The sequence below is a fragment of the Lynx canadensis genome, chromosome A3, assembly GCF_007474595.2.
Source record: "Lynx canadensis isolate LIC74 chromosome A3, mLynCan4.pri.v2, whole genome shotgun sequence".
NCBI lineage: Eukaryota > Metazoa > Chordata > Mammalia > Carnivora > Felidae > Lynx > Lynx canadensis.
Window position 1 is genome coordinate 114,804,760 of NC_044305.1, and position 26,148 is coordinate 114,830,907.

At 47.7% G+C, this 26,148-nt stretch overlaps 1 protein-coding gene across 1 annotated transcript; it reads left to right on the top strand.

Moving 5' to 3' along the window:
- On the top strand, positions 1-25,941 carry CAPN14 (calpain 14). Its single transcript, XM_030311358.2, has 21 exons — positions 1-225; positions 1,483-1,552; positions 2,414-2,532; positions 2,669-2,805; positions 3,229-3,403; positions 4,011-4,076; positions 6,711-6,796; positions 8,066-8,140; positions 9,206-9,369; positions 10,636-10,799; positions 11,323-11,331; positions 13,882-14,087; positions 15,059-15,095; positions 15,860-15,916; positions 17,411-17,468; positions 20,036-20,100; positions 21,411-21,479; positions 22,362-22,440; positions 23,050-23,166; positions 23,519-23,574; positions 25,915-25,941. Exons 1-21 carry the CDS (start codon positions 1-3, stop codon positions 25,939-25,941), a joined length of 2,061 nt encoding a protein of 686 aa, XP_030167218.1.
- Positions 25,942-26,148: the final 207 nt, after the last annotated feature.

Here is a 26,148-nt window from a genome sequence, read left to right on the forward strand (position 1 = left end):
ATGTCTCTGTGTCTGTCTTTCCGAGGCAGATGGAAGATGGGGCAGAAGAACTCACTGGGGGGCTCCTCGCAGCTCCCCAAGCAGGACTACAAGGCCCTGAGGGAAAAGTGCCTGATGGAAGGCCGCCTCTTTGAAGATGACAGCTTCCCGGCCAGCCTGTGCTCTGTGGGCAGCGGGCCCCTATTGCGGAAGCTGCCGCCCGGCCTGCAGTGGAGGAGGCCTCCGGTAAGGGGGGAGTTGTGGGGAAGCATCCCCTCAACACACACACACACACACACACACACACACACACACACACCCCAAGTCAACCCAGACCAAAGAATGGTGGAGTGTTCCAGATGCAGCATCTTACTCACTGTCATTGATTTCCATGTGAGGGGAATGGGGGAGTGCCCACATTCCTATTTTCCAGATGGAGAAAACCAGGGGTGATGCTGAGAGGGGTCTGAGGTGTGCCTCTCCCTCAGCTCCTCCCCAGAAATACACTGGGCAGCTGTGGCCAAAGTACTGTCTGACCTCATCTAAGATGGTAGGACGCCCTGAGTCTCTGCTGAGGCCATCTGCAAAGAGACACATTTTCACATATCTTCACTCCCAACCCCAAAGTCAGGCCCATGGAACACGTAAATTAAGAAGCTATTAATCACTTTACAACAATGTTCTTCACTTTATAAAGTGTTCTGATGGTTCCTTTAAAAGGCGACTTAATGTGTTCAAAGACAGTCTGGCCCCCGCCAAACTTGATTTACACAAACAATTTCCCAGTCACATCTATAACAAAGTAAAGTCAGTGTGTGCTACAAATTCTCTACTCTTCTGTGCCCATCCCGACTTCTCATCAAAGTCTGCAGCTCCAGACCAAGTCCCTTCTGTGCATAAGATTCCCAAGTGGGCTTCCCAATCTAGAGAGCAGCCAAGATTCTACTTTTCCCAGAAAGTTTGGAAACTGCTGACATAGATTCTGTCATACACCTGACCTCAGGAGAGCTGTGCCAGTGCAGAACCCCAGGGGTTCGGTGCTTCCCATGAAGCACAGACCACCCCTCCCCACCTCCCACCACCACCTTGCCCCATGTCTCAGCATAGAAAGGCAAAGAAACCATTATTTTGGGGGGTGGGTTGGGAAGACGTAGGACGACAATGAGGAGAATGTGAAGATCTCTAGGAAAACATAAGAACACCTTCCAAAAGACATACTTCCATTTTAAACAGAAGCTCTAAGAAAAGGCATTGTGGGTACCAGTCCTGTACCTCAGTGCCCACACAGAGTTCTCCAGGACTCCGGCTTACGTGGGCTGCAAGAAGGAGTGAGAAGTACGGTGGGCTGAATCCATATGCCAGATTGTCTGGGCCAGCCCTGCTTTCACATGTATCCTATATCTATGTCCCCACAAGTCCAATCCTGGGGTATGGGAAACTACAGTCGCTGTAGCTCCAGGAACTTCTTCTTGGTCAGAAGGATGATTCTGTCTGTCACTGCAGGAGCTGCACAGCAATCCCCAGTTCTATTCTGCTGACACCAAAAGGCTGGACCTGTGCCAGGGAGTGGTAGGTAAGTCTGCACAGCCCCTGGAGACATAGGCCTGGCACCTGCGAGCCTGGCCCAGCCCAGAGTGAGGGTGTGGAAGAGGAGAAGTGAGAGATCCCAATGGGGGAAAATGGCCACCCTGAACTCCACCTTGAAGTGCTGTGGCCTTGCTGGGAAAATGATAACAGCTGGTCCTCTGAGGATGTATGGGAATGCCCAAACTTGCCTAACAATAACCCTCATTACCAGTTGACAGGTGTAAGTTTTGTCTTGGGAGAATGTGCTCTCTCTACTCTAGTCCCCTTAATGAGTCCTTTTCAGCACACCAGTCACTAGATACCCCAGATAGAGTCCAAGTAAACCCATTCTCATCCCAACTTTCCTTTTAGGGGAATAGAAAAAAAAAAAAAAAAAAAAAAAAAAAAAAAAAAAAAAAAAAAAAAAAACCTTGGCCACTGGGGAAGGGAAATGTAGTGATACCCATTTCACAGACAGAAAAATGGAGTCCAGAGAGAGCTGAGGCTTTCTCAGGAGAACTTAAATCACTTACAGAGGTAGGACTTTAGAAAAGTTTGGTTGTGTTTGGGTCCAAGTTCCTGAGGATGTGGCATTCAGAAAGCCAAAAGCTGGTCCAGGAATCTGACTCGATTCTTGGTGTCAAGTTGAGATTCCAGCCAATGCCCCTCTCCACCTCCTCCTCACTAACTGTCTTCCTCTGAGTGGATCTTTCCCTTCTGTGAAACTAGGCTACAAGTCCAGAGAGGATAGCAATTGGGACTAGGCATTTCTTACATGTGATAAGTCCTCAATAGATTCATGCAGACACTTGTAGAATGTGCCTGAATGTGTGGTACATCCATGCAGACGCTGTACTCTCTGGCCTAGGTGACTGCTGGTTCCTGGCTGCTTTGCAAGCTCTGACTTTGCATCAGGACATCCTGAGCCGTGTCGTTCCCCTGAATCAGAATTTCACTGAGAACTATGCCGGCATTTTCCAGTTCTGGGTGAGTATCCTCCTGGTGCCCCAGCCCAGAGGAAGCCATAGGAAAGAAGGTTCTTGGAAGAGTCATGTCTTTGCCTCCTGAGCTGACTGCCTTCCATGGCAATCTTTACTCACCAGTGGACACTTTCTCCTTCCAGTTCTGGCACTTTGGGAAGTGGGTTCCTGTGGTGATAGATGACCGACTTCCTGTGAATACAGCTGGCCAGCTGGTCTTTGTCTCTTCCACTTACAAAAACGTGTTCTGGGGAGCTCTTCTGGAAAAGGCCTATGCTAAGTAAGACAACCACCAGAAATGTTTTCCCTTCCCTTCCCTTCCCTCCCCTCCCTTCCCCACTCTCTCTTTCTGTTTCTAACTCATCAATGCTGGGAGAGTGCAAGAGGAAGGAGGTACAAGAGCCACTGAGGCATGGCTCCTTGAATATAGAAGTGATGTATCCAGAATCCCTTATGTAGACTTTTCCCCATCTGAACAAGCAGTCAGGAATTTTGTCTTTTCCCTAATGGATGGAGTTATTTAACAAGGACAGGAAGTCAGAGTGTAGATTTTCCTTTGCCCCGGGGATGGAAGGAAGGAGTAACAGGTGTATGCCCAGAGAAGAACCAAACAGGGGGTTCACTAGACTCACTTGGATCATCCTAGGCTACAATACAAATGCCCCTTCCCCTCTCCTCCCATGTTTACTCCTTCCCCGGGCAGGCTGTCTGGCTCCTATGAAGACTTGCAGCGTGGACAGGTGTCTGAAGCACTTGTGGACTTCACTGGAGGGGTGACAATGACCATCAAGCCGGCAGAGGCCCCTGGCAACCTCTGGGACATCCTCACCTGGGCCACCTACAGCAGAACCCTCATTGGCTGCCAGACACACTCAGGGGTGCGAGTGGGTTGTGTGCTGGCAGAATGTCCTCTCCTGTTCCCATCCCCTTCATCCACCAACTTCTGTCCTCACCTCAGTGTGGGCCCTGACACTCCCACCCAGCTCCTACACCTAGAGTCCTGATGTTCAAACCAGAGCGGCCATGCAGAACCCTCGGGGTGGGCAAGGCCACAGTAGTATGCAGACGGCATGCAGACAAGGGTGCTGACAGTGACTAAGTATCACCCAGGGGCAAGATGCTTTACTAGCACAACTGGTCTTTACTGCCTGATTTAGTAACAACCAAGAACTTCTAACTAGAGTAGGGAGTTCTGGGTTCAGCCCTGCCTCCAGGAGCAACTGCCATGCCACCCCACATGATGGTTTAGCAGCTCTGAATCTGAGTTTGTCCTGTGTACAATGGGATGGGGCTTGCTGCAGAATGGCACCCTGATTTAGAGGCTCTAATGAGACTGTGGGTGCCGAAGAGCTTTGACCACTGTGAGGATACAGCGTGGGTCTCTCCCAGCCCTCCCCTTAAGCCCTTGCTTTGACCACACAGGTCCCTATGACCCCCACATAAACCGTTAGCAGTGGGCTGACAGGAGTTCTCTTGCCTCCACAGAAAGAGAGGGTGCTGGAGAACGGGCTGGTGGGTGGCCATGCCTATACCCTCACAGGAATCAGAAAGGTGGGTGGAACCAGCCCCTTTCTTTCTCTTCAGGCCCCTCTCCTTCTCTCCCAAGGCTTCTCACCAAGGCTCTGGTGAGTGTTATTATTTGTGCCCAGTCTAGAGAGGCAAATTGTCTGATGGGTTTTCCAGGCCTGCTAAAGCAGGTGGTGGGTGCCCTGCACCTGTGCATCTGTGTTCTGGAGTGATGGGGTGGGTCTGGCCTTTACCACCTGTGGGGCACCATCCCGGTCCCTCTTGCCCTGTGGCAGCCCAGCTGATCAGCCATCCAGCCCTGCTGGACTCCAACCCTTCCTTGAGACCCCTTCACTCTGGGCTGCCACTGATGACCTTCATATCTGGGGCTTCCCACCCAAATTCTTACTTCTTTCTCAGAAGTTCCTTTTCGTCAATCTCTCAGGTTCTTTTCATTGCTATTCATCTTTCTTCCCCCACTGAGGGAAAGATGAATTAGACAGGGTCCCTGCCTACACAGAGCTTATAGTCAGGTATGGAGACACATCATATGCAAGAATGGTAAGGAAGCAAAGTCGAAAGTTGGGGGGCCGATAGAATAGACAAAAGGATTTCAAGGTTCAGAGGGAGGAGAGAAGACATTCTCCTGATTGGGTTGGGGGAAGTCAGAAAAGACTTCGTAGAGGAGGTGACATTGAGCTGGCCCCTGAAGGGTGGCTGGTGAGGGCACTCCTGGTGGAGGAGGCCACACGGAAAAGCATGCAGGTAAGAAATCCACCGGTTCAGTCTTAAACACCCTCTGATGTCCCCTGGAGGGCCTGATGTCCCCAAGTCCCTGATTCCCTTAAACTGTTTTAAATTTCTTGAACTCCACTGCAACCTGACTTCTTCCTCCTCCCAGATCTGCACCAGTCATATGTGTGTGTGTGTGTATGTGTGTGTGTGTGTGTGTGTGTGCGTGCCAAGAGCTTTTCACTTATTTTCATAGTCCTTTAACAAAACTTAGATTTTTATGTCAGTGTGCTGTTGCAGAAGAATGAGAAGTGCTTCATGCAGTGCCTCAGAAAATCTCCAGAAAGCTGTTGAGTAGAAAAAGTGAGGGACAGGAGAATTTATATCGTATGCTACTTTTTCTTTAAGAAAGAAAGGGCAGTAGGGGCGCCTGGGTGGCTCAGTTGGTTAAGTGGCTGACTTCAGCTCAGGTCATGATCATGTGGTTCATGAGTTTGAGCCTCTCCTCAGGCTTTGGACTTTGGGTCTCTGTCTTTCTCTTCCCCTCCCCCACTCATGCTCTGTCTCTCTCTCAAAAATAAACATTAATTTTTTTTAAAAAGGCAATAATAATATATATTCATATTTGAATACAGAAGCATTCAAAGTGTTTGGAAGGAAGCATGGCTGGAAATGGAGAGGTCTAAGTAGGCAAGAGACTACTTAATACAGCACTTTTCATATAATTTTTGTTTTGAACCATGTATTTTTACCTGTTAAAATCCATTTAAACAGGGGTGCCTGGGTGGCTCAGTCAGTTAAGCAGCCGACTTAGGCTCAGGTCATGATCTCACGGTTCGTGGGTTCGAGCCCCGCGTCGGGCTCTGTGCTGACAGCTCAGAGCCTGAAGCCTGTGTCAGATTCTGTGTCTCCCTCTCTCTCTGCCCCTCCCCCACTCACGCTCTGTCTCTCTCTGTCTCAAAAATAAATGATAAACATTAAAAAAAATCCATTTAAACAAATGAGATGTAGTCGACTTGACATTTCATTGATGTTCCGTTTCTTTAGTTGATAATTACACCCTGCTTATGCAAACTGTTAACAGTACGGAAGGGCAGGGTGAGGTCAATAAAGAAACTGTATTATTTTTGCAGCTTTTCAGTATAGCAGTTACATGTTTATGCCTATGTTTTGTTTCATGTTTATTTAACATATGTAACAAAATTTAGCACTTACTCTGCTCTAACTAGTGTCCTAACTGCTTTACAAATGTTAACTCAATTCTTACAACAACCCTGGGTGTGGGCATATTAGCCAAGTGGGGCTGCCATAAGGAATCACCACAAATCCTGTGGCTTCAGACAACAGAAATGTATTCTTTCCCAGTTCTGAAGCCGGCAGTCTGAAAATCAAGGGGTCATGAGAGCCTCTGAAGGCTCTGGGGGGCAGATTTTTTCTCACCTCTTCCAGCTGATGGTGGCTCCCGGCTTCCTTAGCTTGGAATGCAGAACCCAATCTTTTCCCCCATCTTCACATGGCCTTCTCCTCTGTGTCTTTCCCCCTCTCCTTCCCTTCCCTTGTCACTAGATTTAGGATCCACCCTCATCCAGGGTGATTTTATCTCGAGATCCTTAATTTAATTACATCTGCAAAGAGCCTTTTTCTAAATAGGATCACCCTGACAGATTTCGGGTAGACCGGACTTTTGGAGGCCGCCATTCAACCCATTGCAGCGAGATGTGACAATTAGCTTTACTTTACAGATGAGGGAACACAGAGGTTAAGGAACTTGCCATAGGTCTCAGCAGCTAAGAAGCAGCAGAGCCTTCTTCTCTTCTCTTAACCCTCAGTGCCTTTAATCTTCCCTTTCAAGGTCTCATCTGTCAGGCACAAGTCCCACCCAGATATCTGCAACATTTGCATCTGGCACTCAGCCCAGCCACCTAAATTGCGACTCCTTTTGCACAGGTGACCTGCAGACACGGACCAGAATATCTAGTCAAGCTGCGGAACCCCTGGGGCAAAGTGGAATGGAAAGGGGACTGGAGTGACAGGTGAGCGCCTGACACCGGCTGCCAGGGGCCAGGAGGGGGCGGGGCAAGCCGGCAAAGGAGCTGGCTGCCTGCACACAAATTCACAAGTGTTCTCTTGGGCTCCAGCCTGACAGGGGAGCTTTCAGATTGTGAAGGTCAAGCTCTCACATTCATGAGATGCTTAATGATATATAGATTGTGTTCTCATTCATTATAATGATTGAACTAATGTTTATTGAGAGCTTGCCAGCCCTGTGCTAAGCGGCTTTGAATATTTTTTTTTCTCCCTGCCCATGTTTATTTTTGTATTTATTTGGAAGTAAAAATTGCACTTACTTCACATGTGCGGAGGTCTCCCCTATTTGCATATTTCCATCAAGCACTTTGAATTTTCATTACCTCTAGTCCTCTGACCAATGCTCTTGTAAGGTAGGGCGTTTTATCCCCATCTTACGGATGAAGATGTTGATGCGTTAGCGAAGGAATTCCTCGAGGTCTCTCAGCATGACTCGAGCAAGGTGTTTGGAGTCTAACCCAGTGTTCTTTTCCTGGTTCGGTGTGCTCTTGAGCCTGCTGAGTCAGAGGTAGACGATCTGGAGTGGCCTCAACCTTCTGGTGACCGGTCATGACCTCTGGGCTTTCCGCTATTATCGCTATTATCGGAATGTGATTCCCTGTGTCACCCTCCAGGTATTTAGTTTTGGGCGGAGTCTAGGTGAAACTGGTCTAGGTGACATTGTTCTCCTTCTCTCGGGGTCAGAACCCTATGCTGCCTGCAGTCTAACATCTGAGAACAGGTTTTTTTGTTTGTTTGTTTTGTTTGTTTCAATGTTTTTTCCCATTTTTAGTTGTTTATGGTGGGGAATTGACGCAGGGAAGCCTTAACTCCTTCACAGTCACCAATGGAAGTTCAGAACCATGGGCTTTGAAAATACAGAGTACCAATGTAGGCTCAAATACTCTCAGACATTTCATAACTTTGTGACTTCTGGAAAGTGAATTAATCTCTTTTAACCTCTGTTTCCGAATGTGTAGAACGGCAATAAAAATTGTTGTCAACCTTATATGAGAGAAAGTATGTCGAGAGCCTGGCCCAGAGCTTGGGGCACAGTGAGGGATGAGTTAAGGTTACGTGTTACTTTTATAAAGCAGGACGTGAGGTGTGGTTGTCTGCAAAGCAGCATTAAGATGAGGTAAATAATGACATGGCAGAGGATTTACTAAAGCATCTCTGCCACATCCTCTGCAACCCTTTCATCCCCCCCGGAAACATCCCTTTTCTATTTTCAGCTCGGGTATGTGGGAGCTACTGAGCCCCAAGGAGAAGATTCTGCTCCTGAGGAAAAGCAATGATGGAGAATTCTGGTATCTGACTCGGGGACTCGGGACAAACACTCTAGCTTACATTTGGGTACCCAGCCTATTTATCGGGTGCCATGTGTATGCCAGGCACCTCTTGTGTAGAGATCAAGAAGACCCACTAGGGGCCCGCAGTCTAGCGGGCAAACAGCCCCTGCAAACGGTCACAGTCTCTACAGAGAGACCTGTGACCGCTGGTGTGGGGCTCAGTGGACCCTCAAAGCAGAGCAGAGGGCTGGCTGGCCACCTCCTTCTCTCTGACTTGCGCTCTGTCTCAATGCACTCAATCCTGAGGTTTTGCCTTTCCTGGCCTGAAAGGAAGATGAGATTATAAACTCTGAGCCATCTCACTTGCACCCCCCAGAGCGCCATGACATGACTCCCACCCGTCCCAAAGCCACTCACCCCTTTTTTATGAAAAGCCACCAAGACACCCTGAGCTAATATGGTTTCTGGGTGTCTGACATGAGCCCCATTTGTTCCCTTTGCCCTTCGCTTTTTGCCCTTACTCTTAACTTCACCCTTGTTCCCACGGGCCCCCTTCTCCCATTCTGCACCCGTTCTAGACCGCTGCGACCCCTCTCTCTTTGGAAGTCATCACTGAACTGCAAAACCCTGAAAATACTATTATTTCCACTTTACAGATAAGTAAACTGAGCATCAGCCAGTTCGGCTAGCACGCTTTGAGCCACAAAGTTGGCAAGTAGGGGCTAAGAATTTTATCAATTTATAATTGAGAACCGACTTGTGCAAATATTATCAAACATTTGTATCTTAATTGGCTAGTTATGAGCGCCTCAGTTCAGCTTTATCACCGCAATCCGTGAAACAGGAACATTGCCGCCAGGCACCCATTGTGGGAGGCTGCTTGCAGCCACGGGTAAGGGGCAGGAGGGTGGTCCATCACCCCCCATGCACCCTCACGCTGATCTAGCCAGCTGTGCTCTCCTGTGTCCAAGGCCAGCTCAGCAGGGTGTGGTGTGGGGCTGGGGCTGGTGGGGCAGCTTGGTTCCAGCCCCCACTCTGGTCCTGATGAGGAGACGTCATGCTATTCCCTCTTCCTCTCCACAGGATGACACTGAAGGACTTTAAAACACATTTCATGCTTCTGGTCATCTGCAAACTGACCCCGGGCCTGCTGAGTCAGGATGTAGGCCAGAAGTGGACATACACCATGCGGGAAGGAAGATGGGAAAAGGGGATCACGGCCGGTGGCCCGATGAAGTCACCCCGAGGTAAGCACGCGCACAGGAGCCTGGGCCCTTGGGGCTAATGTGGCAGCTTGGCCAGCAAGGGTGGGGATGCGGGCAGAGCTGCTGGGGATGGTGGTGAGGCCCTCACCCTGCACGGGCCATCTGGCTGAGGCGTGGAGGGACTTCACTGACCGAGCTGTGTGCTCTGGCCCTGGGCTGTGTCCTCCTCGGCACACATGCCACAGTAAAAGGGTGGCTTAAATCTTTGATTTTAGGACAAGGTCATTTCCATGCTGAAATAACCACCCTTTCTTTCTTTCTTCTTTCTTTCTTTCTTTCTTTCTTTCTTCTTCTTTCTTTCTTCCTTCCTTCCTTCCTTCCTTCCTTCCTTCCTTCCTTTCTTTCTCTCTCTCTCTCTTTCTTTCTTTCTTTCTTTCTTTCTTTCTTTCTTTCTTTCTTTCTCTTTCCTTCTTTCTTTCTAAATCTTTATTTGTTTTTAAGAGAGAGAGAGAGAGTGAGCGAGGGAGGAACAGAGAGAGAGGGAGATACAGAATCTGAAGCAGGCTCCAGGCTGTCAACACAGAGCCTGACGCAGGGCTCGAACTCACGAACTGTGAGATCATGACCCGAGCCGAAGTCGGACACTTAACCGACTGAGCCACCCAGGTGCCCCGAAATAACCACCCTTTAAAGGCAGGAGTGAAATGGTAACTTTATCATCTGTATCGGCCCCTCCTTGCCTACGGTTTTGGTAGTGACATAACATCAAGGATTCCTAGCTCACCGGTTACAGGGGGCAAACGTGTCTGAACTCTCCAAGTGGAGAGGTTTGGTGACTGTGTCCCTTTCTCCACAAGGGAGGTGCTGAGCCATCTCTTTGGAAGGAAAGACCCATGGGGTATGGCCTCAGCCAGCCAGGCACCCTTCGCTCTGGCTTCCCCCTCCTGCCAGAGAGGTCCGCCCCAACGCTCAAGCTGCCCTTCAGCTAAGGCTTGGTCCGTGTTAAAATGCAAACCTCCCTGAGGTTATGGACATGTTCTCCTCCGTTCATGAATGCAGTCACTTCATCGGGCAGTGAGTGTGCTGGGTGAAGGGGTTACAGCAGCGAGAATGCTCCGGTCTGCGTGTCTATGGCAGAACACGGGGTGAGGAGGTGGAGTGGGAGGGTGGATAGAGGGGAGGCTGAGAACCCGACTCTGTCCACATGGACCTCTGGGTGGCAAGCCCAGGGGAGGCGCCCTGGGTCTGTGGGAGCCAGATGCTAGGGGTGTGGGGAGGCCTGACCCACCTCTCTGTGTTCTGCTGCAGACACATTCTGGAAGAACCCGCAGTTCCTGCTGTCTGTCTGGAGCCTTCAGGAGGGCAGGAGGTTCCCTATGCCCTGCAGCGTGCTGGTGTCCCTGCTGCAGAAGCCCAGGCACAGGCACCGCAACTGGAAGCCTCACCTGGCCATTGGTTTCTACCTCTTTAGGGTAGGTGGGCCTCGGGGGCATGTGGCCTCGTGGGGCGTCTCCCACCACTGGTCATCCTTTCTTGCATTTCCCGACTTCCTCCCCATCTGCCTCTGTCTACAAACAGACCTGGGTGCAGGCTTTGGCTCCATCCCTTAGGAATATGTCATCTGGAACAAGTCACCTCCTTGCCCCTGAGCGTCAGCTTCCTCTGTAAAGTGAGGACGATGATATTTATGCAAAGGGTAGAGTAAAAGAACATCACGCACCAGGGCTTTATTGTGGTGCCCGGCACGCAGTTTCTATAATCAGTACTGGTGGCTGGTGTTCTTTTCCTCTCCCAAGGAGCCAAGGTTGCCTTCCCTCACCCTTTTCCAGAATTCTTGATGATGGATTAAAATGTCCCTGACTAGAACAGCAAGTCTTAAGGGAGGGAAGGGGGCCTCTGGCTAGAGCCTCCCTATACATCAGCCTCCGTCACTTAGGGCTTGTGCAAGAGTTGGATTCGTGCCTAATGAGGTCTCTCTTTTTTTGTGTGTTTCAGTTGAGCAAGGTGAGTTCCACACTTGACCAGCTGGCCCTGGTTTGGAGTGATGTCACCCGTGAGGTTCAGCTTGACCGTAGCAGCCTTACATAAGGAGCTATGAGGATGTCTGGCAAAAATGCTGGCTGCCCGTGTGTGTAGAAGAAATGAGTGCTTGCCAAGGACCCTGAGAAATCCTTCTGCATCTATAGGGAGGTCTCCGAGCCTGGTGCAGAACCAATAAATTTTAGAATTTATTAAATCCCTACAGAAATAGCTAGAGGCTGTCACAGCATAGGGAGAATGGTAATCACATCCTTGCCTGAGTTTTGAAGCTCATAATAAAACAGATCTATAACATATGGGACATTGGGAGACCATGCAGCCCATCTCCTTGGAGACAAGGGGCAAAGGCTCAGGAAAGTGGGACAGAAATCCAGGCAGAGGGCAAGAACCACTCTGTCCCTTACCTGCAGTGGCAGCCTAGAAGGATCAATTAAGGTTTGAGGTATCCCAGCCTCCAAAAGGGTGGGAGCTATTGTTTTGTTTCCCAAAGAAACAGGAGTGGAAAACTTAATTATTTGACATTAAACTGATTAAACTGAATTAAACTGATTTTTTTTTTAACAGAAACCATTTTTGCATTAGGTATCTTGGGTCAGTTTTGGTTTTTTCCCTCCTGTGGGAACATGAAGGCTCCCAAAGTTGCCTATAAAATTTTAAAAATAGTTATTTATATCATGCATCTCTCTCTCTCTCTCTCTCTCTCTCTCTCCCCATATATATATATATGGATATATATATATATATATATATATATGGGATATATATATATATATGGGATATATATATGGGATATATATATATGGGAGATATATATATGGGATATATATATATGGGAGATATATATATGGGATATATATATATGGGAGATATATATATGGGAGATATATATATATATGGGATATATATGTATATGGGATATATATATATATGGGATATATATATATATGGGATATATATATATATATGGGATATATATATATATATATGGGATATATATATATATATGGGATATATATATATATGGGATATATATATGGGAGATATATATATGGGAGATATATATATATATATGGGATATATATATATATATATATATATATCGGATATATATATATATGGGTCAACCTACAATTAAATTATAGACAGAACAAAACTATAAGCCAGTTCAAAATTTAAAAGACAAGGGGCGCCTGGGTAGCTTAGTCGGTTAAGCATCCGACTCTTGATTTTGGTTCAGGTCGTGATCTCGTGGTTTGTGAGTTCAAGCCCTGCATCGGGCTCTGTGCTGATAGTGTGGAGCCTGTGTGGGATTCTCTCTCTCCCTCTCTCTCTGTCCTTCCCCCCACTCTCTCTCTCACAAAATAAATAAAGTTTAAAAAAATTTTAAAGGCACGAAAAAAGTCATACATGGATAAAGTAAGCAGTTGATTCTACCAGGAGCCCTAAACCTAGGACAGCTAATATGGCTGAATATAAAATTTAGTTCTGAGATTCCTAGAGGCCAAGGCAAAGATGGCAATAGGATGATTCCCTAGTTCTCATCATCTGATAAAGAAAGCATGAATCATCAGGAGATTTATTTTATTTCTGTGGCCTTGAGTAGAATCTGTGAAATATGTTTTTATGTGGGTAGGTCATGTCTTTGTTATCTGTATATAAACTAGAGTGAGGATCCTGCTTATGGTCCTTGTCTCCCTCCACAACCCTGAGTGAGAACAAAGGGGAGAGGCAGCAAGAGAGAAAGATAGGGAAAGATAGAGAAATAAAGGAGGAAGAAAGGACAGAGAGAGAGACAGAATGAGGGTGAGAGAGAGAATAAGAGAAAGAGAGTATGAGATAAAACAACAACAACAACAAAAAACCCACATGTGTCCAGGCAATGTCAGAGCCGGAGCCCTGATTCAGGTCCTCTGAACTTTTGTCCTACTCTCTTTCCCCTCCACTGAGATGATGTAGAATGTCCAATTTATCCGTATGTAGCTGTTATAATGTAGGCGGGGAGATGTTTGGCGGTCCACCTGTATGGGTGACCATAATCATGTCATAATTAACCTTGAAGTTGTATTGCATACATGGGGACTGCCACGGGAAGTGTAAAGGACATGGACATTGGAGGCTCAGCTGCCCTGAGTTCCAACCGTGGCCGAGACTCTTACTAGCTAGGTGACCTTGGGTATATGACCTGACTTGTCTGAGCCTCACACCCTTAAACGTAAATGGAAAGTACAGGCCTGGTGACGTTTCTCACATCATTTGTATATGATGTTGTTTTTAACATAAAGTCAAGTGAATTGACATGTCTACTCAGCCTCGCACAGGGTTCCAGCAACGGTATCCATTCCTGTCATGGTCTATTCTTTCATCTCTGCTCCTCACCCCTTCACCCCTCCCCTGGAGCAGTAGGGTTTGGCTAATCAGAGACCACCTTATCCTGTCTCCTGGCCAAGGGTCCCAGGCCAGGCTACACACCCTGGGGATCACCTTAACTGGGACTCTTCCGTCCTCCACCCACAGCACTATGGTGACCAGAGGAGACTGCCCTCTGAGTTTTTCTGGAAAAATGCCCCCATAAGATGGCCTGAAGCATTTCTCACAGAGAAAGAAGTGAGTCAGGAACTGCAGCTGGAGCCAGGGACATACCTCGTTGTGCCCTGCACATCCAAGGCTGGCCAGGAAGCAGAGTTTGTCCTGAGAGTATTCTCCAGGAAGCACATCTTTCAGTAAGGACATGGGACTTCCCTGGAGGTGGGGGCCTTTTGGGGCTAGGGGAGATACAGAAGGTGAGGTGGAAATGGCAGAGGACGGGGTCTGTGGCCAACACAGAAGAGGGGTAGGGAGAGCAGGGAGCTCCCTGCATGGAGAGCATCCTTCTCCTCTTCCTCCCCGCTCTCCTTCTAACAAATGAACAGTCTGCTAGGCATTCAAGAGAAAGAGCTACAACAGGCTTGGCCCTTGCCCTCTGGAAGCTCAGGGCCTGGAAGGGATGGGACATATGAGTAGTTATTTATGCTATCCTGCATCCAGTGCCAGCATTTATCTGCACAGGGTGTTAGGAGAACACCAAGGAAGAGCATCTGAGCCAAACTTCCATGGTCCTGGGGTGAGACAGGGCTGACTTCAGGGAGGTGTTAGTTTCTAGGAGATGCATAGAGGGGATTGGGCAGATGAGGAGAGGCCGCCATCAATGAGCAGGCTCAGATGCCATAAGTGTGTGTAGGCGAATCAATATACAAACACATTCCAGCCCAACTTATTCTTCTGCTTATGATTGTTTTGACACGACAGCCCTTCAATGCTTAGAATCCAGTTCCCTTTCTTTTTTTCTCCATGGTTTGGCCCTGGGTAGTCTGACTTGACCTCAAGCCTCACTGCCTGTCGGTGCCGAGTCATACGTATGAGTAGGAGTAGTTCGATGTGGGTGGAGACAACGAAAGGGGCTTGGTGTGAGCAAAGGTGGGGAGATGAGGAACAGTGCCAGGCATGTTGGGAGGGACAAGCAGTGTGTTGGGCCACATGGCTGCTCTGTCGACTTCAAGCAGGAGATGTGAGAATAAGGCACGAGAGCTGGGCAAGGCCCACATGGCACACGGCTAAGGAACTTGGAAGATATGTTCCCAGGGGAGGGAGAATGTTGGCCAAAGTGCTCCCCAGATGATCCCAAGAAGTAATTCTGCCTTCTGTTTTCCCTCAGTGAAATTGGACGCAATTCTAGTGCTGTCTTCTCTAAGGTACGTAGGCAAGTGGGATTTTACATGCAGGACTGTTTCCAAAGCCAAGATGGTGGGCTTCTCCCCTCACATTCAGGCTGTGGGGGAAAGTCGGCAGATCCTGCAGACCCTACTCCATGGCACCCATAGTTCATTACCTGTTGTGCCCTGAGGGCACCCAGGTTCTGCTGTTTTTCTATAATTTTAAAAATTTTATTTATTTATTTATTTATTTATTTATTTATTTATTTATTTATTTGGAGGTAGAAAGAGAGCATGAGTGGGGGAAGGGCAGAGAGAGAGGAAGAGAGAGAGAATCCCCAGCAGGCCCTGTGCTGTCAGCGCAGAGTTCAATGTGGGCTCAACCTCATGAACCATGAGAGCATGACCTGAGCTGAAATCAAGAGTCAGACCCGACTGAGCCACCCAGGCACCCCCAGGTTCTGCTGTTTTTGCGCCAGAGGAGCTGTCCTGGTCACATCCTTCTGGTCACATCCTTGTCATTGAGGGTCCAGAGCCCCAGGTACATGGGTGATACATTTACTTGCTTTTGCTTCTTTCTACCTGATGTTTCTTTTGCCCATTTCACTGTTTGCTACTTCCCCAAAGGCAGTGAGAATTGGAGAAACAAAGAATGTGTGAACATGGTGGTAGAAAACTTAAGACAGTGCACAAGGTCAAACTTAGGCATTTCTGGGGCCTGGGGGTCATGAGACGTTAGTGCGCCCATGAGCGTCCACGTATCCAGGTGAACGACTAAGTCTTTTGTGTGTCTGTTCCTATAGGAAATAGTAGACAAAAATGAAGGGCAGGATGAATTCTTCACTAAACTCTTTGAAAAGGTAAGTTGACCAGGTGTGGTGGCGAGCAGTGGGCAAAGCTGGGGACTGTATACTGACCCTGTGTATGAAGCACGATGTAAGGCTGCTCTTTGCCAGACTGCCACTTTCTATTTAAGTCCTCAAGTTTTTAGACAACTGGGGGAAAGTGGACTGTCTCCAGAAGGCTCCTGTAAAATGCATATCTCTTCTTGGAAGCAACATTGATCAGTTGTAGGAGAAACAGCTTTAATCTTTAATCCCTGAGAAAATGGACTATAGTAGAGCCAAGGGTCAGTGTCGGTAGTGGCTCAGAGCATGGTCATGACAAGCCCTAGCAGTCTGGGAGAGCCCAAGGAGAAAGATCCTTTGGGTGGTCACCTAGAGAGGGGATAGGGCTGGTAAGAGGGCATTAGGGAAGAGGAGGGCCTGGGGCTACATACCTGGTTCCCTTGAGTTCTTTCCTTGGGTTGACCCAGATCAGGAGGCCAGTGGTATTTGTGCAAGGCTCTGGAGGCCCCTCTGTCCCTAACCTTTAGGGCACTAAATCCATTGAGGAATATGGCAAGAAATACTCTAGAAATATGGGGTCTGACACCTTAGTGAGGTCATTAAAACTAGAAGACCATGAGCTCCTTGTGTTCATAACACTGGATTTAATTCACTATGTGCCTGCACCTATGTTCTCTTATATTCACCCCTGGAATTTTGCATAGTGTAGTCAGAGAGGATAGTCAGACTCTTACATAAGTTGTTATAAAGGTTTTCCTCCATACCAGAGGTTTCCAAACATTTTCTGTTGCAGTCCTTTTATCTAATGGAATCTCACCAAGAACCCCAATATGTAAAAAACAGATTAAAAAAAAGGTATATTGTGAGTATGTATCTATTTCATAAGCTCAACTGTATGTTGCTTGTATTTCATTTATATTTTTTAAAGTTAAATGTTAATGTAAAGGATTGCTTCTGAGAAACTCTGAAATTAAAATTTGGAGCCTTGGCTGAAGATGCCTTATTAAGAATAAAATTCACTGGCACCTGGCTGGCTCAGTCGGTTAAGCATCTGACTTCCGACTTTGGACCAGGTCATGATCTCATGGTTCGTGAGTTCGAGCCCCACATTGGGCTCTGTGCTGACAGCTCAGAGCCTGCTTCGGATTCTGGTATCTCCCTCTCTCTCTGCCCCTCCCCTGCTCATGTTCTGTCTCTCTGTCTCTCAAAAATAAAACATTAAAAAATAAAATCAAATTCAAACCAAATAGCTTGCTGAACTTTTGAAGCATCTTGATAAAACCCAATTTGAAAATCACCATTATTAGTCTGCTTCTTAAGAGCCCTGCCCTGCTGGGGTCCTCGGGACTTGACCCCCAGCATCACTTATTCCACCCAGAAATGGCATGTGTACCATACTGAGCTGATGTGGGAGTGGACTCCCAGCCCTCTTTTGTGGCAGCCGCTCTGCATCTAATGAGCCTTCGGTAATGATGGTTTCCTCCTGCCACTCTGCTTCCCCTTCAGTGTCCAGAAATAAATGCAGTGCAGCTGCAGAAGGTCCTGAACCACATGACCTGGTCAAGTGAGTATTTCAGAGTCATCCTGTAGGACTCCGGGGACACAACGTTGCTGAACCCTGGGTCTGTTCTCTTTCCCCTGTGGAGCACATGAATTGCTGCACAATGGTTCCCCAGACAGCTGTGTCTTACATCAGGGGATCATGTGGTCTGAGAAAGCAGTAGAGAAGTTTATGTAGCTTGGAAAATAGTGTTTTGGTTTTGGAGGTTTTCTTGCTTAGTTGGGGTGTGTAGAGATACATGGCTGTGAAAATAAATATTTCTGAAGTGTTGCTAGCTTGAGAATTTGAGTAGAATATCCGAGTACTTCTTGGCATATAAATTCTGTGTGGAATACCATACCCAAGCTGGTACATAAATCTTAAGTATTGACGAGCTGACCAGGGAACGTTCTAATGAACTCGTATTTAAATTGACCAACCTATAAAAATCGAAGGAGGGGAGCACATTCCCTTAGGGGGCTGCAAATGGCTAGTGTGGATGCCTTCATATGACGCTTGAGAAAAATTATTAGGAAAGCTTAAAGTCCATGGAAAAATGTTTATATGTATATTTTAAGAGAGAAGAACATGATTTCTCTGGGGAGGAAGAAGGACTTCAAAATGAAAAAAGTAAACCAAACAATTAAAGGGTATTTGCCACCTAAGATATGTTATTACTTCTCCTTTATGTGAAACCAAGACTTCAAGTCCAAACAAATTGTAGTCCAGGGTGTTGTATAGCTCAGGGCTTGGAATAATTTCCAGATGGTTCCTCAAAGCCAAATTCAGGTATCATAAAAGAGCCAGAACGAGAGATACTAGAAATTATAGACTATAAGAGCTCCCCCACATCTTGGGGGGAAAAATCTAGGGAAATTATCTAGAAGAGATAGCTTGTGCACATTTATAATTTTTTAGATTACTTGATCACAAGCATGCAAAATGGTGTTCCAAAGAGTGTATGGGCAAATTGCTTTCTTGTAGTCCTTTGAGAGAATTTCTGGATTGGCAGATCAGAGAACTGTGGATTTGGGCAAAATACTTGGTAAACTATCTGATGATAAATTATGACATGTGGGTTGGAAAGTAGCAACATGAGATGTGTTCCATTCCCAAGAGTTATATAAATATAAAACCGGAGGGGTAATTCTATGTTATAGATGAGAGTCTCTAAGTATAGAAGAGGGTCTCTGGTTTCTACCCTTGGTGCCCTTCATCTCCCCAGCTTTTATCAATGACTCAGAAGAAGACATGGGAGATAGGCTTTTCAGATCTGCAGATGGCACAAAGCTGGGAGGAATCATTAACATAACAGATAGCAGAATTGAAAATGCTCACAACAGACTGTGCCCAAAACCAAAAAGATGAAACAGAGTCAGGTTGATAATGAAAAACTGCCATTTCATTATTTTTTAAAAAATTAATTGCATAAGTTCCTAACAGAAGAGATCTCATTTTTGTGGAGGTTTATGTGAAAGATATCTGGTTAATTTCATTGACCTGGAGCTTAACACAAGCTAACAGTTTCAAGTTGCTGCTAAATCAGCTCATCTGAATTCAGGCTATATTTAATGAAAACATTTAGATTTGTGTTTTTGAAATTGTGTTGCAAGAAAGATTAGAGACTAAGAAGTTTTAGGAAGTGTTCCATGAAATAAAAGGGGTTAGATTCTGTGGTCAGTTGTGCTTGGGAAATTCTGCATTAAACAAAAACAAAATTTCCATGTTGGCTCCTCAGTACCTATTATATGCTAAGATGCATGGTGAATGGAGAAAAAGGGTCTATAGATACAAAATATTTCAAATGTATTTGAACTCAAAACACTTTCTCTGCAGAACATCATCTTTGGAACATAATTTTTGGGAAGTGCAGCTTGAAAATTTGGGAAGTCATAGCCCCATTGTTCTCTTCTCATCAAACTGTAGCTGAAGGAGTACGTTCCCGTCTTGGTTCTGCATTTTAGAGAGAAGGTGGCAAAGCATAGGGTCTAGAAGAAGGTGGAGAGGGTTTAGAAGCCATGTTTAGAATGCAGGAGAAACATCGAAGAGCAGATGGATGTCTGTTCATGCTCTTCTGGAGGCAGAACTTGGACTAGGGATTGAATTTTGCAGGCGGTTCTTTCGGAATTAACATAAATTTCTTCTGACTGGAGCTATCCGACCATGTGAAAAAGTGAGCACCCGTAACTGACAGACCATCCACCAACCACCTGAGGAAAGAAACCTCCCATTTAGGTGGAAGTTGAACAAATTAATGTCTCAGATCTCTTTCAGACTTGGGAGCCCGTGACTCTGTGAGGGTACCTCTCTCCTAGGTACACAGGGCTCCATTCATCTGACCCTCTGTGGAAGAAGACCAGGCTATAATCAGGTGTTCTCTGCAGGGTTTTATGGTGCTTTTTGGGTGTAGGAATCACCACTAAGACTTCTCTTTTTTCCCTGCCCTCTTGTTCCTACTTCCCGCTACCCCCCATGAATGACAGTCATTAGAACCTACAGGTGGCCTAGATAGTGCTGCCTCTTACTGTTAAGAAAAGGGCTGTGCAGTCCTAGGGCGGGGCCCCATGCAGACTCTTTCTGTCCCTCTGCAGGTCTGGGGAGTGCCCAGCCTTTCTTCAGCCTGGACGCCTGCCAGGGGATCCTGGCCCTACTGGATGTATCTTTTCAGGTTTGTGGCAGGACGCATGCTGCTGGTGGAGAGCCTCGCTCTGGGCCAGGCTGCTTGGGTTTGAATCCCAGCCCAAGCACTTACTATTTGTGTGATCTCGGACACATCATGTAGCCTCCTTGTGCCTCCAGGTCCTTGTGTGCACCATAGAGATGCTACAGCTCCTCTGTAGTATCAGTGGGAGAATGCAAATGGGGTAACCCAGGCGAAGTGTTTAGTGCTGTCATCGATTACATTTTCACTATTAGCTATTGCTAAAAATAATCTTATTTCCTGATAGCGAGGATGAGGCAGCTGCTGGGTGGTGGTTAGTAACAATCCCCCCAAGTAACAAGAAACTGTTACAAGAGCCTCAGGGTTCCAAGTTTTCATTTGGTGACAGGGCAGTGGCTGCTCGCCTTGACACATCAGGAAATCAGAGCTCAGTAAGTTCAGTGCATGCCACAGACTCTGCCTTCCTGGTTCCGATGTTTCTAGCAAACCCTCTTTCTACGTGAACCATTTAATCACGGTTTAATTATCTGTACTACAGAGAGGTGTGTGAATGCATGGTGGGAGGGTTGTGAATACAAAAGCAGTCTTTATAGAAACTTTGCAGACAGCATGGACATCACGGGATGGGAGTCAGGTGCGCAGGCATTGCAGGAGGTCCCAACCTCATCACCAGATGCAGGAAGTTCGTCAGCCCCCCTTTTATCATCCACTCTAGAGGGGAGTGAGTACCCACCTCACCTATGAGGTGAAAATGAAGTAACGTAATTAAAGTGTGTAACTCGGTCCTAGAGCCACCCGAAGGACCCAGATGGAGGTGTGTGTGACGATATTTTGACCCAGTCTCTCTGAGGCAGGGGTATTTGGACATGGCTCAAAGCCACTCATTAAGCTTTTAACCTTTTCTAAAATGACTAAATAAAAGAGCCACCCTGTGACTGACCCCTTCCAGAAGTTGGTTTGAGCAATTAATAACATAAAAAGAGTTACTGTTTTTTATTTAAATCACATCAAATTGGCTGGGTCGAACTCTCCTGTCTCACTAGACGGTAGCTGTTTTCATCACCATCATCACCGCCATCATCAGACTTCTCCCAGTGTGGCTGTGTTCTGGCTCATTCTGTCCTTTCCTAGCAAGGGTGAGGGAGCCGTGGGCTGGACTGACCAGCCAGCAGAGGCCAAGTAGGGAGATCAGACACGGGACAGGGCTGTCCACAAATCGCACCCCGTCGTGTGGAGGGCCAGCTGCCGCTCTCAGAGGTGTGGGTGCAACTCCCCTGGCGGCTTTGACCTTAACCTTCTATCAGCTTAATGCGTCGGGTACCGTGAGCATCCAGGAGTTCAGGGACCTGTGGAAGCAGCTGATGCTGTGTCAGGTAAGAGCGTGTCTTCACAACACGTCCCTGAGGGAGGGGCAGAGGCAGCAGCTCTGCAAAGCTGGGTGCGGCACCACTACCCCTTCAGCCCCGTGTACCCCACTCTTCACCCAGTCTGCTCTGCTCTCCCTCCGGTGGGCCAGCCTTCCCTCTCTCCCAAACTCAGAGAGCCTGTTGCAATAGTCTCCTGGATTTCTTTTCTTTTTTTTTTTTATTTATTTTTTAACATTTATTTATTTTTGAGAGACAGAGCACAAGCAGGGGGAGGGGCAGAGAGAGAGGGAGACCCAGAATCCGAAGCAGGCTCCAGGCTCTGAGCTGTCAGCCCAGAGCCCGATGCGGGGCTCGAACCCACGAACTGTGAGATCATGACCTGAGCCGAAGTCAGACGTTTCACTGACTGAGCCACCCAGGCTCCCCAATAGTCTCCTGGATTTCTAAAGTGCACGTCTGATCATGTTGCTTTGTTTGAGACTCTCCACGGTCTTCCGATAAAGTCTGAACTCCTTAGCACGGCATTTAAAGTCCTGCATCAAGTGGCTTCTTCCCATTTTTCCAGTTATTACTCACAACTGTCCCTCTCACCTTCCTGAGTCAGAAAGTTGGAAGCCCTTCAAGGTTTAGGATGACGTGCCTCAATCAAGTACATTTTGCTATACCCAGACTGTCCATCCCCGTGACAAAAACAAAAGCAAAAAACGCTCCCTTTCTCAGAAGCCCGGACCCTCTGCCTCTTCTCGTGCTGGCAGCAGGTGCTGCTGGCAGAGCCTCACGATGGCCAATAGCAGCATGGATGCTGGGGCATGGCCGGGGGGGGGGGGGGCTCTCATGTGGTGCACAGAAATGCTTGGTTCCCGAGCCTTTGGTGTGGCTTCTTTGCAGGAGGTTTTCCACAAGCATGACAGCAGTCACTCAGGATACCTGAACAGGACCCAGCTGCAGGCTGCCATGAGGGATGCAGGTAGGTGCAGGCCGAGCAGATGCTGCGGGCGGAGCGGGGAGGGGAGGGGTGCGTGGCTTCTGAAGTAATTCCAATGTGCACAGTTGCTCCCTGAGTCCAGAGGCCCAAAGATGTGGATCTGCAAATAACGGAAAGATTTATTATTGCTATCACTATGGTCATAGCTAACATTGGGTGGGGGGGGGGTTGGAACATCCACTCTCTCATGTAATCTTCAACACCGTGGGATAATCCCTACTTTACAGAGGGAGAAGTTAGAGCTCAGGCAAGTTAGGTAAGTTGTCTGGAGTTTGAGTCCAGGATGATCGGGCTCAAAAGCGGATGCTCTTGACCACGGCTGCATAGACTGCCTCCTGCCTTGAAGGCCGGTAACCCGCTCGCTAAAAAGATCCTCATGCTGGTGGCCGAAGGGGGCAGGAAGGGGGAGTTGAGATGAGACAAAGAAAATTGGCTAATAATTAAACTAATGAGCCCCATAAAAGAAGATCCCCATGTTATCAGGATTCAGGTCCTGGAAGGGGAGGGACAATTTCAATCAAGGGGCCTCAGGTGGAGCGGAGGGGATATGAGGTCCCCAACACACATGGGGGGAGTCTGTGTTCAATGCAGGAATCATGCTCAGCAATGACGTCTGCCAGCTGATGCTTATCCGCTATGGCGGCCCCAACCTCCAGATGGACTTCGTCAGCTTCGTCCACTTGATGCTGCGTGCAGAGTACATGGAGGGTGAGCTGGGGGGAAGGAGGCAGGGCCGGTGCTTCCTCTGCGTGCCTCACGGATTGCCCACCTGCCCCCAGTCCAAGCAGGAGAGAAGACAGCTACCAGGGCGGAAACAATAGGCCAGGAGCTATGGGGCACGCTGGCTCTGCACCCAAGAAACCCAGCTATGTTGCTCCAAACTCATGTATACCCTGCCTGTCCCAGAGGCAAAGGTCTGAGGCAGTTCACTTACACTTGTAAAGTACACACATGGCTGCACACAGGCTAAAACCGGGTTTGCAGGTGAGGGGATGGATGGAGGAACCAGTTTGTAATGTCTCCAGACACATCTGTGTTCCTTTCTGGTGCATGTTCACAGATGCCTTTCAGAACTTAACCCAAGATGGCAAAGGGATCTACCTCCAGAAGCCAGAGGTAAGCCCTTCTCTGTGGGGTTGACACACCTCATCTTAGAGAGAGGTGGTCACGGCATGTCCATGTGAAGGACCAGGGTTCTGGGTCCTTCATTCTACTGAGTTTGGGATGTAGCCCTGCCTTGACTACACCTATTTGTCTATTTGCCAGCTCTTTACGAAGCACTCACTCTGTGCTGGGCACCTATGCAGGGACCAGGAGACTGACTCAGGGGACCCAATAACTATGATTACAATAATGCCATGTGACAAATCCACCTAACTTCAGCAGTGACAGCAACACTCATGGAGCTCCCCGGCCACGTGGCTGGAAGTCAGTGGATCTCAGCTGGCTGGCTCATGATCAGTGGGTGAACGGGGGGCTTTTCTGGGGTACCTTCATTGAGGAAGCTCTGGCCAGGCTAGTCTCATGGTCTCAGGACAATGGCAGAAGCACAGGGAAGTGAGCTTAAACACGCAGGGTGTCTGAGATCAGGTACATCATGCCTTGCAACTCATTCTGTTGTCCAAAGCAAGTCATGTGGCCAAGCCTACTTCCAGCACTTGGGGAAAGAGCCTTCTCCTTGTCATGAGAGGAACATCAAAGTCACTTGCAGAGGGCACGGACACAGAGGGGGGTGAAGACCCAGGCCAGCAATGAAGTCCAGCATAGACAGTAATAAGATAGCTGGTCTGAATAGGGCATTTCACAGAGGCCTTTCTGGAGGAGGTGACATCGAAGTTGAAACCTTAAAGATCAGAAGGAGCCAGGGAGGCAGAGTGGAGAGTAGGAAAGGCTCCCTCCTCTAGAGGGAACATTGTGTGCAGTCCTGGCTAGAGTATAAATAATGACAAAATTGGCTTAAGATGTCTGGAAAGATCAGGCAGATCTTTCTCAACAGCTGGCTTAGCCTTCCCCATAAAGGTAGGGATTCTGATCTGTCTGGATGTCCTCTTCTTGAACTTCATACAGTGTGCTTTGCATGTAATAGGAGCTTCACGAATGTTTGTTGAGTGAAAGAGGCGATAAACCGAGAGGACAAATCTGTGCCTGATACTGATTGTCTTGCCCGATCCTTCAAACCTCATGGATTTACTGTGTACCTGCTATGTGTCAGATGTGGTGCCAAGTGGGGTTTGCTGCAAAGACACTGGAATCTGGAATTAAACCATCTGCCCTTTCTTTGTAAAGACACATCTTCTATTTGGGCTGCTTAAAAAGGTCCTAGTAAAAGCTGAGGTTTCTTCCTTGACCTCAAATGTCCATTTCATGTAATATTTTCCCAAGATATTGGGACCCTCAGCATGTGTCTCACCTCAGTCATGGCCACGTCTGAGTGTGAAGGTAAGATTCAGCTAGAGGGACAATGGTTAGAATCTTCTGGGTCCATCTCCATCTCAAATCCCCAAGCTCATGTCCAGATCCCAAGCAGTGCTTCTATAGTGCAGACTCAGAGCTGGGAGAGCAGGACATCATGAAACAGAGTAGTCCACAGCCTGAGCAGACCCCAGCAATGCAATGTGCCATCAAGGGAAGAGAACTGGACTGAGCCCCAGGTAGAACCCACAGCACTCCTGTAACTAGCTGTGAGACCCTAGGCAAATCAACTTGAATAGATCTGGGCCTCAGCTTCCCCACATGTAAAATGAATGAGTTGGGCTAGGTGGTCTCTAAGGCCCTCTTCAGCTCTAACCACCACTGGCTCCATGAGAAAGAGATCCTTAGGGCCATCCAAGGAGGCCTACAGGGAGTGGCAGCCAACTTGTTAGAATTTCACGCAGGTTTTCTCTGACGCCATTGGTAACTTCACATTATCATCTTCATCGCCACCATCATCAGTATCACCATTTTGATGTAATTGGCTTGGGGAGTGGTTTCTCCAAAGGTTCTCTCTGTGTGAGTTAGAGGGGCTGTTCATCACACCCACATAAAGCTGTCAGACAAATGGGCCCTTAAATGTAAACATGTAGAATAGACTCTAATGGATTTCTGCTACCCAGTTGGTCCACACACCTGCACACCGCTGTCATGAGCATGCCAAGTTGAATTCATGGCGGAAAATTGCATTGAGAACTGAATACAGAATCAGCCTGTATCTTGGTTATCATCATTCACCGGCACCATGAGAAGTCAAGGTTGATTATATTTCAGGTTGATTTATACTTACTACCAGATGGTGTGGTCCCTCTGGCTAAACCATCCATTAATGTCCTGTCTCTGTGGCTTCCCAGGAATGAGGGGGAGGAGGTCCTAAGTCTTGTGTCAGCCTCCTGGGTCTGGTGACAGAGAAATGAAGCACCCTTAGCTGAATGTCATAGGTGGGCCTGCACTGACCGTAATTTGCTTCCCCAATATATTCAGTGGCTGATGATGACTCTGTACTCCTGAGAAGGCTGGAGCCCTGTCTGCCTTCACTGAGAACTCTGCATGTGGCTCAAAGGTAGCCTTTGACTGAAACCAATCCACATTCAGCCCATTTACTGTTCTTCAGGACCGTGTCTCCAGTCATCGCCTTCTCAGCTGGGAAGATTTCTTTTCTGCAGACCTTCCCCTTGGATAGGCAGTGTGCAAAAAGGGAAAGGAGTTAGCAAAGAT